This window comes from Fusarium keratoplasticum, chromosome 1 (genome assembly GCF_025433545.1).
Source record: "Fusarium keratoplasticum isolate Fu6.1 chromosome 1, whole genome shotgun sequence".
NCBI lineage: Eukaryota > Fungi > Ascomycota > Sordariomycetes > Hypocreales > Nectriaceae > Fusarium > Fusarium keratoplasticum.
The window spans coordinates 795566-812334 of NC_070529.1; the positions used below are offsets into that span (position 1 = coordinate 795566).

Genomic DNA, 16769 nt, shown 5'->3' on the forward strand with positions numbered 1-16769 from the left:
ACAGGGAACCAGTCACTGAACTACAGCGCGTGCAGCCTCACCGCCCCGCGTTAGGTGCTGTCCCGTCTGTCTGAGGTGGTGGCTACCTAGTTTCCCCCACTATTACCAAGCTGCCCGCCCTCCATCATCACTTCCCTCTATCCATATCTATCCGCCATCTGTGAGGCTCGGGTCCACACAGACCTCCCACCTCAATCTTCAGCCTCGTCATCCATATTGCACTTCTCTCCTGCACCATCTTTCTTTATTCCCCCTTCTCATCGTTGCATTTTAATCGACACCGGAGAACGCCGCAATGGATCCCAACGAGCAGCCTTCGTGGGCTGGCGGCGATGCCCCAGACAAGGAGAAGATGGAACAGGCAAGTTAACTTTATGCGCCGATGGAGCTCATGATGGACTGCCTGTTAACGTGCAAGGTCCAGATCCGTGCTAGACGCCTGGCCAAGCTGGGAACTTCGACTCCTGCTTCATCAAAGTCGGACGAGAACAAGGCTCCAGCCTCCGAATCGTCGAACCCGTCACGCACGTCCACGCCGAAGCCGCAGACCACCTCGACCGACTCATCACGACCCAAGATCAACGTCACTCCCTCCGCGCCCTCCTCGAGCTCCGCCGCGAACCCCTTCACCAAGCTAGTGGCCAAGACTGAGAACCAGAGCGAGCCGTCAAGCTCAACAGGTAGCTTCCGTGTGAATCGTAAGAGACAGGCTTCTGAGATTGACGACGCTGTTCCAGCGGGCCGACCCTCTCCACGCCCTTCCAACTCTCAACCCGAGTCCGACGAGGCCTATGCCGACCGAGTCCTGTCCCAGATCTTCCGCATCACCGTGGACCCGCACAACATGTCCAGTCATGGACACAGGCTGGTGTTCCTCCCAAACCTGAACCAGGAGCTCAACGACTCTGGAGAGCCCTTGAAGCTTTCAGCCGCTTCTTTGGATCAAGCGCTCATGGAGGCGGCTGGAGCATGGCCTCAGGATAAGCCTCTCATGAACTACTTCTTGCCTTGCTGGAAGCGGGCTGTGAAAGCAGCTGCTCAATTCAAGGCCACAGAGGGACCCCGGTTCGAGGTGCATAGCGAGGCAAAACGGCTGTGCATGAGCAACTGCCTGTTCGCTTTGACCATGCCGGATCTGTACGGGTGAGTAGAGCGGTAACTCTGCGGAAGCCAACCCTAACAGCCATGTGTAGACGAGACCCAGACCCAAGGCATGACACACTTGTGCCGTACCTCCTGAAGGGTGTCCTGGACGACAATGGCCTATGCTTTAACTTCATCCAGGAAGCTATTAAGCGGTTTGACGACGATGACGCTATCCCTGCTCTGTTCAACGACGCCATGGTCCAGATCTCGAGTAAACTGGGAACCTTGTCCATGAATGACGATTACAAGCCATACGTCCAGGTGCGCCTCATGAATGAAATGCCGTCAACTACACGGCCGTAGCTCTGACATGATCGATAGGCGATGCTTACATATGCGCGATTCCCACGTCTCATCGTTAACTTGGCTAAACACCCTTGCTTTAACATGGCGCAGAGCGCCCCTGGCATCGAGAAGCACACCCTTCTCGGGCCCTTTTTCCGTCTCTCACCTCTCCAGGGTGAGGCTGTGAAGAGCTACTTCCCGGGACCCCGGTCCCTTGATAAGACCAGGATCAGTACCGCACAAGACGCCCTCCGCATGGTGTTGCGGGCACACCAGGATGATCTCTTTGTGATTACAAACGCCTTCATCCGAGCGGGCGCTGATACTCGATCTCGGACATTGGACTGGTTTGCTTACATCATGAACACAAACCACAAGAGGAGGGGCATGCGGGTTGATCCGAGGGAAGTTGCCTCAGACGGATTCATGATCAACGTGACAACGATTCTAGACCGATTCTGCGAACCTTTCATGGATAACGACTTCAGCAAGGTGGACAAGATTGACGACAACTACTTCAGAAAACAACCGCGAGTGGACATCAAGGATGAGACAAAGATCAATGCCGACCAAGCCCGCTCGGACAGCTTCTACGCTAACAAGGTGCCTGGCGAGGCCAACTTCATCTCGGAGGCCTTCTTTCTCACTCTTGCGGCGCATCACTATGGAAGCGAAGCCTGCAACTCACAGCTCAAGGGCCTGGATCGGGACCTTCGGTATTTTGAGAGTCGCATCGAAGCGATGGAGGCGGAGCGTCCCAGGATGGCCAACGTTCCTGACCAGGCGCAGCGGCTAGAGGCAGCCATTGCAGCCCACGTAAGGACGCTGGAGAATGCAATTAGCAAGAAATATGCTATCGAGGGTGTGCTGCTTGACGAGCGCATGCAGAGTACGTCTTTGCGTTTCATGCGATATGTGGCCGTCTGGTTGCTGCGTCTGGTGACCCGATCCAAGTACAAGCCTGGTTTGGAATCGTCAGAGATTAAGTACGTAATGTCTGTTTTGGCGTTTTGCCATATGCTAATCTGTTAGGCTTCCTCTTCCTGCTGAGCAATCAGATGTGTTTTCATGCTTGCCGGAGTACACCCTCCAGAACATCGTGGACAATTTCACTTTCCTCTTCAAGTAAGTGTTTCCATTGCATGTATGTCTCAGCCCGACTAATAGGTTCCAGATGGATTCCCAAGATTCTTCCTAGTGCGATTGGAGATGAGATGATTGCGCTCTGCGTGACATTCCTTCGTTCAACCGAGTACATCAAGAACCCCTACCTGAAGTCGTCATTGGTTTCTTTGCTCTTCTCATCCACCTGGCCATTGATGCATCTGAAGCGTGGCGTGCTCGGTGACCAGCTTGTTGGCAGCAAGTTCGCCAATGAGCACCTCTTGCGAGGATTGATGAGGTTCTATATCGAGTGCGAGTCAACAGGCGCCGACTCTGCCTTTTACGACAAGTTCAACATCCGATATGAGATCTTCCAGGTGATCAAGTGTGTTTGGGTGAATGATCACTACAAGCGCCAGTTGGCACAGGAGAGCAAGTGAGTTTTCGCAGGCTAAATTGGCTGTATGGGTGGCTAACAGGGACAAAGGGTCAACAAGCAGTTCTTTGTTCAGTTTGTTCACATGTTGCTGAATGATGCCATTTACGTCCTGGATGAAGCTCTCACAAAGCTCACCAAGATCAGGAGCCTCGAGAGGGAACTTGAGGATAGGTTCCTCTCACCAGAGGATCGCCAGAAGAAGGACGAGGAGCTCCAGCAGCTTGCCAACACGGCCAAGTCGTTTATGCAACTGTCCAACGAGACGCTCGAGATGATGAAGCTCTTCACTGAGGCTATGGGCGAAGCCTTTACCATGCCTGAGATTGTGTCCCGTTTGGCAGGCATGCTCAACTACAACCTCGAGACGCTGGCTGGCAAGAAGGCGGCTGCCGAGCTCAGCGTCTCCAACAAGGAGAAGTACCACTTCCGTCCTGTCCAGATCATCTCGGACATTGTTGATATCTACCTCAACTTGGAGGACTCGAGCGTCTTTATTGACGCTGTCGCCGCCGATGGACGCTCCTACAACCCTGAGGTGCTCAACCGCGTCAGCCAGATCCTGACATCCAAGCACCAGAAGGAGCCGGCCGAGATTGCCCGCTGGGACAAGCTCAAGCTCAAGTTTATCGACGCCAAGCTCCAGCTCGACCAGGCCGATCTTGACCTGGGAGAGATCCCGGCCGATTTCGAGGACCCCATCATGGGCGACCTCATGACAGACCCTGTACTGCTGCCCAGCAGGCACATCGTGGACCGTTCCACCATTGTGCAGCACCTGCTGAGTGATCGCAAGGACCCCTTCACTAGGCAGCCCATGACCATCGAGGATGCCATCCCGCAGCCGGAGCTGAAGGAAAAGATTTTGCAGTGGCGCGACGAGAAGATAAAGGCGGCCAGGGAGAAGATAAAGACTGAGGCTATGGACACGACTGAGGGTTAGAAGGGTTGCCATGGGGGGGGGGGGGGGGGGCTAATGAGTGCATGCGGTTGTTTTTAGGGGGACACATCGAAGGACGAATGCATGCATACTTGGCTTTGATTTTTCTACCATGGGTTTCCACAGCGCAGGAGGAAAAGGGGATGGACGTGGCGCGGGAAAACGGTTTACGACTCAGTGATAAGAACAGACAAACAGACCAGATTATGTATGTGTATGCCCACGAGTTGCGGTCTACGGGCTGTGACACATGACCAGGTAGATCATGATGCTTTCTCAAATATGCAGTCACCGGCGTTGTCTCTAAATCATGCAAACATCCTGTCTCCAGGCTGTGTCACCATTTCTCTATCTCGTCAACTATTCTTCAGCTATTCTCCAGCCGACCTCGGGTATCTCCAACGCAGCCCCTGGCTCCTATCCAATCTCACCAAATGCAGTCACTTATGCTTCCACGGCCTTCTCCCCCTTAAACTTGGTGACGACCTGCTCAATCTCCTTCAAAATCACTGCCTTGCGCTCATCGACACACCAGGCTTCCTCCACGCCACCACGAACAATCCACGCCCACTCGTCGATAGACAGGTTAAAAGTGTCCTGCACACGACAGTAGACCTCCTGAATGTAGGCGCCGAAGTAGGCCGGGTCGTCGCTGTTGACACTGAAGCGAACACCAGCATCAAGGAATGCGCGCACAGGGGCATCAGCGAGGCTAGGCAAGTTGCAGAGGGCAACGTTGGACCATGGGCAAAAGGTCAGAAGGGTCCGGTTCGCAGCGAGGGATGCCAGAAGCTCTGGATCCTGAGCAGCAGCAAGGCCGTGGTCGATACGCGAGACGCCCAGGTGCTCCAGAGAAGCCGTGATGAACGAAGGGGGTGCCTCCTCGCCGGCGTGCGTAGTGAGGTGCGTACCCGTTTTGGCGACACGAGCAAAGACATCGGTGAAGAGCTCGGGCGGGTTGTCCTTTTCGCTCGAGACCATGCCAAAGCCCGCCAGAGTGCCATCCGTGAAGTGCCCACGCTCAAGAAGAGTATCGACAAGAGCGTGAGACTCGGGAACTGGGAGATGACGAAGGATGCAGACAATTAGCTCAACGGTGATGTCCAGCTCCTTCTCAGCACGGCGCTTGGCCGCTGTGAGGCCTGCGACGACAGTATCGTAGCTGACTCCACGAGCAGTATGCGCTTGAGGGTCGAAAAAGATTTCGGCATGACGGACCTTTTCCTCTGCAGCTTTGCAAAAGTAGGCCCATGCAAGACTCTCAAAATCCTGCTCCGAGATGAGCACACTCATTCCCAGGTAGTAGTAGTGCAGAAAGTCATCGAGGCAGGTGAAGCGTCCATATCGCTCGCGCAGCTTCTCAGGGGAAGCATAGACAGGATCATCGGGAAGAGAAATACTATTCTTTTCAGCGAGCGAGAAGAGGAGCTCCGGCTCTAGGGTGCCCTCGATATGGAGGTGCTGCTCGACCTTTGGAAGAGCGATGAGGAAATCGTGAAGCGGGGACTTGCACATTTTTGATGCCTGAAAACACGGCCACTTGTCGTATGATGCTCTGATAAAAGATTTGGTGGTTATGGCTCGCTTGAAGCCTTTTGAGTGAGCTTGTTGCGTCGTTCCAACCTGGTTGTGATGGTAACCCAAAAACTCCCCAAGTGTGCGTCAATATCCTCGTTCAAGCAAAAGCCCCGACAAGATTGTGCGCTCGTGACCAGATCGAGTTTTTGATAACTCGTTAAGCTCGAACGATGATTAGACTGCCACGGTCCGATAGGAGGAAGCACGGCCGCGGGAGCACCCGGCCCCGTTACAATCGTGGCAGTAAGTCCGGAGCATACTGTAGGTAGTCAGAGTTGAGATGGTGGACGAGATGCTTTCCCAGTTCCTGGATAAGAAACGTGGCCCGTCTTCTGGCTGAATTCTGTCCAGAAACATGACAAGTCTGTGGGTAGGCTCTCGGGAACTAGGCAACGTGTGAATATCGTCACCACGTTGTTGGGCGTTGCAATCACAAGCCTTCAACGTTGTGGCTTGGGCTGGCCAGGGCTGGAACGAGGAGTCGTCCGCAGCTAGAAGGGCGGCGCCTCTGGCTGGCGCTGGAACCAGTGCCGAAATCTCTCATTGCTTCTTCCCACTGATCATCGCTTCAAGTGCTGACGGCGGCGTCTAGTCCGAGTCTAGCGGTTAGCACATGTCGCTCTGCAGCATATGTTGGGGCACATGCACAATTGAATCACCGTAGCAATCCTAGGCTTGAAACTGAGCGAGCCTCGCCAGAATCCACCTGAATGAGATCCTTGGGATGCGCCAGAGCCTGAGATGGATGGATGGCCCACTCCCACACGACGAGGAGGATTCCTTCCTGTCGTTCCCGCCCCAGACCCGGGCCCAGGGACAGAACGACATCCATCCATCGTCGAGGCTTGCACCAACCCAACTGCAACTGGGCTGGGCTGGGGTACTACTGCACTGTATGTACCAACCAGCAGCGCCTCATACTGTATCCATCGACTCCTATCGTGCCATGCCATGCCGACGGGTCATCGTCTGGACCCAGGGGATCCAGGGACAAGGGACAGGGCGCAAAAAGCAAACCACCAACAAGGGCAAACATTCCCGTTCCGACACCCGCGCAAAAAGTAAAACTGTCCCCTCCCCGGGAGCACACATCGGACGGAGGCAGGCCAAGGTGACGATGGCTTGCCGGGTATTAACAGTGCATGCGGTGCGGTGCTGTGCGGCTGCGGCGAGTCAAGTCGCTCATCCACATCTCAGATGCGAGAGTACCCTTACTCGAGTCGAGTCCTCGGCCGGTCAGCTAGCGTCAAGCAGTAAGGTAAGTACAGAGATACGTCCCCGAAGCTGCGTCCCGCCCTTCCTTCGCTTCTTGCCGGACACCGCCGCTCCGGATTCCCTTGAAAGCACCTCTTGGTTGGCCCCACAAGAGGGCTTGGCCCCTTCCGTTGGTCGCCGGATCGGCCGCTATCTTGAGTCGTCATGGTCGGGCGGGACTGTGATCTGACGGGTAAAGGATCAACAGAACACCACGAGCTGTTCCTTGGCGAGCCTGTCTCATCCTCTGTTAGTCGAAGCTTGACGACCGAAATAAACTAGATCCCGGCCTTGTCAGTCACCATGTCCTTGCCCTGCCATGCCATGCCCTGTTCTGCCCTGCCCCCAAGCCATCCAAGCATCACGAGGCACGATGTAACAACGCCGTTGTTAGAAGCAGCAGCCCGGTCAGGAGCGAGGAATGGTCGCTCAAGGCACCCGCTTCAGAGGCTTGATGCCAAGTTAGCCCGTCCTGCCGCCATTCCGATTCATCGTCTCCTGAACATGGATCATGAGCATATGTACATGGGATGGGGCATGAGGGGATTGAGTGAGCAAGCAAGTAAGCAAGCAAGCAAGCAACTCATTCACTCAGCCGATAGTAGCAGCAGTAGTAGCAGCATTAGCAGCAGCAGTATCAAGCACCCACTGGGATCGAAAGATCTCGGCTCGTCGTCCCCCACATGCCACATGCGCGCGCACGCGAGTCGCGGAATTCCTGCCAACTTCCCCCTCTGGCCCTTGATTCGTCTCGGTTTCGAGCGAGCACATAACCTCATTGCTGATCCGCCTACCCGTGCAAAGGTGCGAATCGGAACGGCTCCCATGATCGGTACCAGACGCATGGAGATTCACGACATCTGCGTCGCGTGGCATACACTTGTGCTGCCTGCATACATAAGAATAAGCAAGTCTGCCCTCTTGACTGGACTCGCGCACTCATATCTGTCCGGGGCTGGCTGAAGTGCGGGCATGTTCGGACAGCTTTCAACAACCTGTGGGTGCCAGTATAACGTAAGAGTGAATATGGAACATGCCGCCTCCTCCCCGTCTTTTTCAACGACTCTACTCTGCACGGCTCGGTTTCAGGCATTGCGGGGGTTGGCGGGATTTGTACCGCTGTGGTGATATCGAGGAACGAGATCCGTGCCATCGTTGAGCATGTGTCGTCGGGGCGTGGGCCCGGAGTATCATCTTGTCCTCGGAATGCCATTCTTCGATTGCTGCTGTTGAGTACCGAGTAACAAGGGAATCGAATTCCGCCGTGTCGGCCAGGACTCATCTCAAACCAACCCCCCACGAAGCCATCAACATGTTCGAGGCTCAACCTTTGTTTCTCAGTGTTGTTGAGAGCTGGCAGTTGCTGTCGGTGTTCCGGCTGATAGCCCACTGATCGTCCAAGTAATTTGGCGCTCGCTGAGAAGTAGTAGACCACTGGTGTAGACCCCAATCCTGATGGGATTCCCTTTGAGGACTAGTCCTGACACTTTCGTGGTGGCGCCATCTGGTTCATCCTCTGGCCTCAGCAAACGGCACGGATACCTATAGCAACCCATCTTATCATATGTCTGGGCCGTGCTCTGTCGATCTCGCGATTGCGAACCGGCAACTTCAACCTCGGAACCCGGTTCTGGTAACTCAGTCGCCCAAGCCATCAAGATCAGCTTCTGTCTCATCTCCACTCGAGCCGGCCGACATCGCGGTCTCTGTCGAAAGGGGCTATACACGTTAGGCCCAGGATCTGTTCACGGAGCTCGGTTTGCGAGCTTGGGCCATGTGGAACAGCGTACGTAAGCTCGTGGATTTAAACAAGCCTGCAACGTGCTGCGGGAAGTGGGAGCTGCGTGGAAATCAAGCCCGGTCAAACAGCGGAGGGAGACCATCCCAGCCATTGACGGCTAGAATGTCTCAGGAAACGACTAGCGCACAAACACCCGGCGGAGACTAATAAGCGGAGGTCAACTGGACCAAGCTCTGTCGGCAGTTTTTCTGGAGCGCGGGTTGACAGCAGGCGACTGATAATCGCTCGGGGTTTCCAGCTGCCCGGAACTATTGCCCCTTTGCTCTCTCGTCAGAACTCTTTCTTCGGCACAGCACATGCTGCTTTTTCGGGAAACCGTGTCATTTTGTTGAGAAGCTCCCTCGGCGGATGCATGTGCATTAGGGCCCTGCGATGGAGATTAACGCGGGCACACACAGCTGGACTCAAGCCCGCGCCCGAGGCGGCTTATCCTAAAGCCGTACTCCGTAATGCGCGAGATATCATACGCGAGCGTTGCGTGTAGCACGTGGATGGCGGCGTCGTCTTGAGCGCCAGCTTCGCCTGTCCGACCAGAACAGTCACCTTCCTTCCGGGCGGGCTTGGTCCGAAGACCAGGTTGTTGGATGGTCCCGATGAGATAAAGGTCCCTGGTAGGAGTCGAGTGGAGCCTCGCGGACGGCAGAGGGAACGGCTCGGCGGGATGAGGTCGTAGGAGTCCAACCAACAAGTCAGTTGCGTATCATTGGCCAGGGGATTGCAGTTGACAGCTCGTTCAGCGCGACCTTTGAAACCAAACCTTGACCACTCGCCGTCCATCTTGAATAGGAAGGGTGGACCGCCAGATCCAAACATGCCAGGTACCTCGAGGACAGGACAGGACTCGATAAGGCGTGATTGCATGCATGGCACCGTTGGACGGCACGGCTCCATGAGACGACGGGCTGCGATAATGGCTTGTTCAAGGTGGCTGTGGCTAGCAAGGGCGGATGGGATGGAGAAAGTAGACGACAACGACGGCGGCATCGCGCTTCCGCGTTCCATCCAATTGACCCTTGTCAGGGTCACGGCCCACAACAGCCGCAGGGACGGCGCCCTTTTCCCTTCTGGCCTCAGTTGGTAAGGCCAGGGACCGCCGCGGATTTGTTCTGTTGTTCTCGAAAAGTTGGCAGCATCCTCGCCGATGTATGGGGTACTCCACAGCTTCCATTCTCGTAACTATGGCTCATCTGGTGGCATGATGACTCGGTCCCAGTGAGCTGCCGCCCCTACGTGATGGGTCGCACGGCATGCTTTGTGGCGGGCGTGCGGCTACTGGCGAAGCGACGACGAGGGTGCTCGCGGCTGGCGGCTCACAGCATGCGCTGAAATGAATTGACGGGCCGATGAAACGGATGGTTGAATACCCAAGTCGGCGGTGGACATGTTTGATCGCCAACTCCATCCGTCCTCAGGTGGCCATTGTTGCAGCAAGCAGGGTGTTAGAATGGTCAGTGTCGACCTAGTCGGCGATGCCCTAGACGCCGGGGTAGCTGTGTACCTGGCCAGCCACAGGGAGGGGAGACGAAAAGCTTACCGGAAGCACTGTGAGAGTAAACGGCGAAGGAGAGTTTTCGTAACGGACGGCAGGGGGGTTAGGCTGTATGTCGGATATTCTCTGTGGTGTCGTGGAGAGTGAAGCTGTACTGTATGTAGATGGATGTCAGAGGGAAGGAGCAAGGTAGATATCCAGACACGCACCTGTCAATGAACTTAGTTACATACGTCAGCGGCCCGGCCTTCAATTCGTCTCCATCTCGCCTCTGCAACTCAATTCGGCTCAGGAACAACAGGTTAGGTACTGTAGGACTGGAAACATGACAGCCAGGAACCCGAGATCCTTCCCCCCTACCACGTCTTGTTTTGAGTTCCTGCTTACAGCTCTTTGAGTAAGGTAAGGTGCGACCCCTGTATCGACGGTAACCTAACCCAACCTTACCTTCCCGGACTTACCTTAACCTTACCTAAACCTACTAACCTGAGGTTCGCCTAACCTGAATCGCGACATGCATTCCCCCGCCATCTTTCATCTCTCCTTCAACTCTCATTCGCAACGATGCGAAACACTCTTCCACTTCAAGCTCCAGCTCCGGCTCCGGCTCTAGCTTTGCCAGATCCTGCAGCTCTCGATCCTACCTTGGTCAGTACACGCTCGCGTACTCCGTACTGTAGTGTCACACTGCGAATCCTATTCTGGCTCCGAGATCTCGACCCCTTACACCACACCCCTTCTCCGGTAGTCAGCACCCGAAACCTCACCCGCCAGCTCGAATCTCAGCCCACACGGTCCCCCCGCCCCCTCGATCTTGACAAGGGCCGCCTGGCGAATGGTATTATGGAGTCGCGCCCCTCTACCACCGCACTACGATACCAAGCACCGTCGCATGCCTTGAGGCTAGGCCGCACAGAGACAGGTCTCTCTGGCTGCTCTACGGCTAAAGCCCCCTATCTCTCAACCCGGCCCCGCTGCCTCCGCTGACACGGGCGACTCGTGCCCACTCTTCGGCCGGCCGTGGACCGTTCCTCGAATGCCTCTCTCTCAGCCTTGACTCCGAAGTTTGGCCAGCGCAGTGTGACTGCCTGCCAACCCTCGCAATCAGAAGCGCTGTTGCCGCCACTAAACAAGCCTGTTCACACATGGTCCATGTCCACGCCCGCGTCCATGTCCATGTCGCGGAGTAAGGGTTGACTTGCATACGGATCAGATGCTCGGCTGGAAAACTCGTCTCGTCTCAACTCTAGCCCAGCAACCGAGCAAGGAAAAGGGTCCTACCGGCCTTGCGAGCTACATTCCGAGCAGCACACCTTGGGCATTCAGCACCGTGCTCTGGGCGCATCTCTGACATATCAGGTGCTGAATGCTTCAAACCAGTTGCAGCGCTGCATCGGCTGCCCCCCCGAGCTGCACTTTCTCATCCCCCTGCTTTCCGTTACATACGAGGCGGGTCAGGCTCCGCGCCGTACTGTATGAATTCTTTGGTTCCAACACCCAGGGCGTTGAGTTGCGTTGCTTTGCGTCCCTGCCAAAGGGGATTTACCCGCCCGCATCTACCATGGCACAACGCAATAGCTACATGCCGTCAACGCCTATAGCCTGGCGTCGGCCAAACATCGAGATCCTTTCTTCGTCCACAAGGCCCGGGCGAGCCACCCGTCCAGCCCTTCCCTTCCCGGCGGTTCACTCGGCTCTAGCCCGAATCCCCACTGCGACCCTGACTGGGGATTCGTCATCCCCTTCCCACCCACGGCGGCGGATATAACCGTCCCATTGGCGAACACATGGACAAGGTGCCACCCTCGGAAACCACCATGGCCGAACCCACGCGCTCCGGCAGGCCGTGTGCCCAACGGCAGCTTGCAGCCTCCAAGTCGACGGCCAACCTAGCCACCAGCTCGGGCGAGATCCTCGAATGGGTCAAGGGGTATGGCCATTCGCCTTCTAAGACAGCAGTGCGAGGCACCCAGTATCCGTCTACTTATCCCTGGACAAACCAACGGCTGCTGACGCCACATATCTGGCATGACAGCCGTGAATCAGGAGTCGACAAGCTTCAGGTTGTTCAGTTCAGACGAGACTCCACGAATCGACGATTGCGATATGGCAGAGCCGAGTGAACCATGACTGCGCTACCATACGATGTGTTTCAGTTCTGACCACGCCCGACTCATGGGACTTACGAATATGCTTACATCTTGTCGAAACCACATGGTCGTCGGTGCTAGACTAATGATATCGGCTCTGGTGGCAAGCCACCACGAGACGACGAGCCACGATCCGGCCTCCAAGGTCAAGACTTGGTGGATTGGTTTCTTCTAGCGCAGAGCCTCGCACTCACCTGAGCAGGAGCTCCAGTTCCAGCAGGAGAGGCTTGGTTCGGCGCATTTTCGGGTCTCTAACTAAAACAACCTACCTCGCTTCTCCAAGGCATGCCGATCCAGGCGCGGGGGTAGCACATGGCATAGCAGACAGCATAAGGCAAGATGACCGAACATCGTCCCGGCCTGTTTGTGCACAGCATCTCCGAAACTAGCCCTCCCCGGCTGCCCCAAAGGCGGACCAGATGCCGAGAAAAGCTTGGTAGAGTGAAATCGGGCGGCGCGGCGCCGGGGATTTACTATCACGACTCGTTATCCTGCCTACTGTGGTCCTGTGCTGCCGTCGTCTCGTCTCGCGACAGTTTGCCTGGACGGAATCGGCGCTTACCACCGATAATGCCACTAGGCCTGCCGGTCGGCTAGCAAGTCCAAGATCGCACGCTCCCGAGTTCTGACAGACCAGACCAGACCAGACAGACTGAGAGAGGGCTTCCCTTCCCTTCCCTTCCTTCGGCAGGCCAGGCTTAGAAACAAGCACTCTGTTGGACCCATGGATGGATTGACCGGGATCCGGGGTCTTTGCTGGCGACTTATTCCAGGATGCCCAACTCCGCTCGAAACACATTAGCGGCCATGGCTGATCTCAACAGCCCTGCTCAGCCAACTCGCCCAGGGTCCGGCCACCCCTCCCCCCAATTTACCATAGCTGGCCCAGATAATATTTCCGAATCTGCGTTAAGGCGCGGAGAGCCCCGGATCACGGACCAGCGCCACTAACACGGTGCTGCTGCTGTACCCGGCGGGTGACGGGCAGCGATATACCTGCTTGCAGGCGCCTCTTCTTCCATACATTTCCTCCTACTCCCAGATACTGTGAGCCAAACTTGACGACGTCAGCCCTGGCCTCGTGGCCTCGCCTACTCTTGTCCCCCTTTCGCGGCCCTTCCAGAACCACACCGGTTTAGGTCACCAGGCTACCTGCCTCCTCACCCAGCAGCAGCAGCAGCAGCCTGCCCGTCTCCCCAAGTCGTTCGTTCTGATTTATTACCGGCTGGCCTCCAAGTCCAGATATACTTTCCAGCCACTGGCTCTTGGGTAGGGGAATAGAAGCCATTCCGAAGACCTCTGCCGACCACAGCGCCACAGAACATCACTTGTCCATTCCTGGTAACGGTCTCACGTCTTGGGATCCTCCAATCTATTCCAGGCGTTGAACAAGGTCATGAGCCGAAGGCCCCCTTCGGAGCAGAACGGCCTCGGGTTACACAGCCTTGGAACAACTCAGATACCGTTATTGCAGAGACGGGTTTACACTGTTCGCTAGGGAAGAAGACGTTGGCGGTAATAGTTTGGAAGCCCCAGCGCAGGGTTGCTTGACAGACTGCCGGTCTCTCTCTGCTGTCTCGTGTCCTGGCAGAGCGTGGCAGGGTGGCTCGGTTTCCGTGTATTTGACCTCTCACAGCTTCTGTTCAACAGAGTCACCTATATGCTCGTTGATCAACGTCCTTTTAACCTCACCCCCCACGGGGATCTCCTTGAATCTTCCCTCACCAACGCAACTAGAGACTCAATCCCAAGAGGTTCTTCAGCAATGTCAACACCGCAGAACCCTTATGCCCGCTCCCCGAACCTCTCAACTAGGTCCTACGACTCGTCTTCAGTCTCGTCTGCCACTTCGCCCAAGTCATTATCCCACTTTGCGACTGGGGCCATGAATCCCAACCCACGCCTAAATCCAGCGGCGACGGCTCAACCGATCGGCATCCCCCCTCTCCCTCCTGTCAGCCAGTCTTTCCAGTCATACGGTCCCATGACAACGCCCTCCTCTCTTGGACAGGAATCCCTCGCTTCAACCGACTCGGTGGTCAGCACCCCGGGCCCACAGACGACACAGCTACCTGGCCCTCCCGGCGCCCAGGGACAGAAGAGAGCTTATCGACAGCGGAGGAAGGATCCTAGTTGCGATGCCTGCCGCGAAAGGAAAGTGAAATGTGATGCCACGGAGACGACAAGTTGTTCCGAGTGCTCAAGCCGAAATGTCAAGTGCCAATTCACCAAGGAGACGAACCGGCGCATGTCGTCGATCAAGCAGGTGCAGGATCTGGAGAAGCAAATGGAACGGGTCAAGAGGGAGAACAGCGGTCTGCGGCGGTTACTTCAAGACCGGGAGGGCCCGATGGAACTCGATATCGAGGGAGCTGAACAGAGTACCCCCAGTTTACCAACGATCGGATCCGAACCGAAACGACGAAAACGACCAGCTCCTGTACCGGAGCTGGCCAGAGCAAGGGCGAATGTACGAGACTTCTCGAGAGGCATATGGAAGCCTCCGGCCCAGTATCGCGAACGAGCACCCGTCTTCTTTGATCCCCCAAGACCGGAGCTACCAGCTAGACACCTGGTAGATCAGCTGTTGCACGCCTATCAATGCTCGTCCCACACCATGTTTCCGATTCTACACTTTCCGACCTTTCGAGCAGCTGTCAATGACCTGTACAACAACAATGGCATTAATAGGACGTCTCCTGCATGGCTCTCATTATTCTTCTCGGTTCTCGCTGCTGGCAGCCTCTTTAGCCCAACGTCAAACTCGCAGCCAAACTCTTTCTATGAGCCAGCCGAGTTTCTCGAGACGGCAAACAAAATGATCGATCCGTGGGCGAACGACTTCACGTTGGACAATGCGCGGGCACTGACACTTGTCACCCTTTGCCTGAACGAGATGAACCTCAAGTCTGCGGCTTGGACATGGCTGGGAAGAGCCGTTCGAGTTGGTCAGGATCTGGGACTCCATCTGGAATCGGGGCCATGGCCAGTCATTGAGGGAGAGATGCGACGCAGGACTTGGTGGATGATCTACATCATGGACAGAACGCTGGCAGCCGAGCTGGGGCGGCCTGTATTGATCAATGATGAGGACTGTGATGTTTCACTGCCTGCTGGAGTCGACGATCAGTATATCCATGAGGGAGGCATGCTGGTGCCCAACGGAGCAGAGCCTCTGACCCATTCTCTGCTTGCCGTTATTCACGTTGTACGGTCGTACACCTCACTCCTCGCAGCTCTAACCCCTCCAGCCCTGTCCACGATCCATCTCTCAGCTCTTGATGCCCATTTCAAGAAATGCTTGAGCACTTTTCCTCCAGCCTGCGAACCGTCCAGTACCGTACCGCTGGCTCCTCACTTCCTAGCGCCTCTAGCATATCTCTTCCATGCTCGTCTCCTCCTTCACCGACACCATCTCGACCCTGGATACCCACCTGAGGCGAGGATGGCCTCCCTCGAGAGTTGCACACACATCGCTCTGGAGACAGCCTCACTCCTCCACCGATCAAACACGGCTCTGCTGGCGGATGGGGCCACCGCTTTGCTGACCACCCACATCTTCCGCTGTGCACTCTTTCTCCTACTCACGGGGTATCTGGACCATGCTGTGACAACCGTCAGAGCCTTGGCTTCAATCGATGGGCGGAGGGATGTCACAGTTGCTTGTGGACGGTATCTATCCTTTTTTGTTTCCAGCTTGGGTACCAAGCGGGCCGAGTACACCAACTATCTGGCCAGGAATGCGCCCCCAGCTTTTGGCCACTCTCGACCTTCGGTTGACCAGACTGCTCTCCTCCAGATGCTTTCTAGGGATGAAGACTTGATTGCCTATGTCTCAGCAGATCTTCAGGCATCTCCTGATGCCTCATGGCTTTGGGCGGGTTTGGAACGTGAGACGCCGCTTCGTCGTGCCTCGTCACCACTTCAGGCGCAGACCGCCACAGCCAGCAGCGAACTTTTCAGCCCTGAAGCACGCACAGGACTCGACGAAACCGATAGCAGGGAATGGGGTGGATGGGCGAGACTCGAGGCTGCTATTCGAGGGTTGGATGTCGCACCAACCACACCAACGCCGACGCCGACGAACACGACATGGACCCTACCGCCGCCTATCAAGAGCGAGACGCCTGGCTCGACGGTGGAAATCCCAAGGCTGGGCGATATTCCGCGCTTCAGCTCTGAGGCTCCTAAGATGGGGGAGAGCAGTGCGGCGGTGAGCCCTATCCCAGGCGGCAGCAGGACACCGAGCGGGAGCACGACGGGTGCTGGGACTAGCAAGGACCGGCTGAGCATTGCCAACATCATCTGAAGCATACGTGGAAGGATGGGAATAATGGGAGCTGAATCTTTAATGTCTATTACGAGGACCTACCTACCTCGAGGAAAAGTTGGGGGAAGGGCGTACGCTATGGGTTCAGGGGCATCTTTACAGGCCGGCGTCCTACTTTTTGTTTCCTTTGTCTTTTCGAAAAAGATGGCTACTATCAGGCAGCCATCGGAGTAGGAGAAATATGTATGGATGGAGATACCACACACACTGCATGCATGGAAACGAAGCGAAGCGAAAGCGGAGATGTATGGATTGC

The 16769-nt window shown here is 56.0% G+C and overlaps 3 protein-coding genes across 3 annotated transcripts; 2 read left to right on the top strand and 1 right to left on the bottom strand.

Annotated features, from left to right (window-relative positions):
- Positions 1-295: 295 nt before the first annotated feature.
- NCS57_00024800 (uncharacterized protein) lies at positions 296-3914 on the top strand (the record flags this gene model as incomplete). The annotated part of the gene is made up of 7 exons (XM_053050336.1): positions 296-361; positions 419-1143; positions 1194-1407; positions 1468-2417; positions 2464-2556; positions 2606-2971; positions 3023-3914. 7 exons carry the CDS (start codon positions 296-298, stop codon positions 3912-3914), a joined length of 3306 nt encoding a protein of 1101 aa, XP_052918851.1.
- A 441-nt stretch (positions 3915-4355) lies between these two features.
- Positions 4356-5426, bottom strand: NCS57_00024900 (Adenine deaminase; the record flags this gene model as incomplete). The annotated part of the gene is made up of 1 exon (XM_053050337.1): positions 4356-5426. The coding sequence occupies one exon, from the start codon at positions 5424-5426 to the stop codon at positions 4356-4358; it is 1071 nt and encodes a 356-aa protein (XP_052918852.1).
- An 8417-nt stretch (positions 5427-13843) lies between these two features.
- On the top strand, positions 13844-16492 carry NCS57_00025000 (uncharacterized protein; the record flags this gene model as incomplete). The annotated part of the gene is made up of 1 exon (XM_053050338.1): positions 13844-16492. One exon carries the CDS (start codon positions 13844-13846, stop codon positions 16490-16492), a length of 2649 nt encoding a protein of 882 aa, XP_052918853.1.
- Positions 16493-16769: the final 277 nt, after the last annotated feature.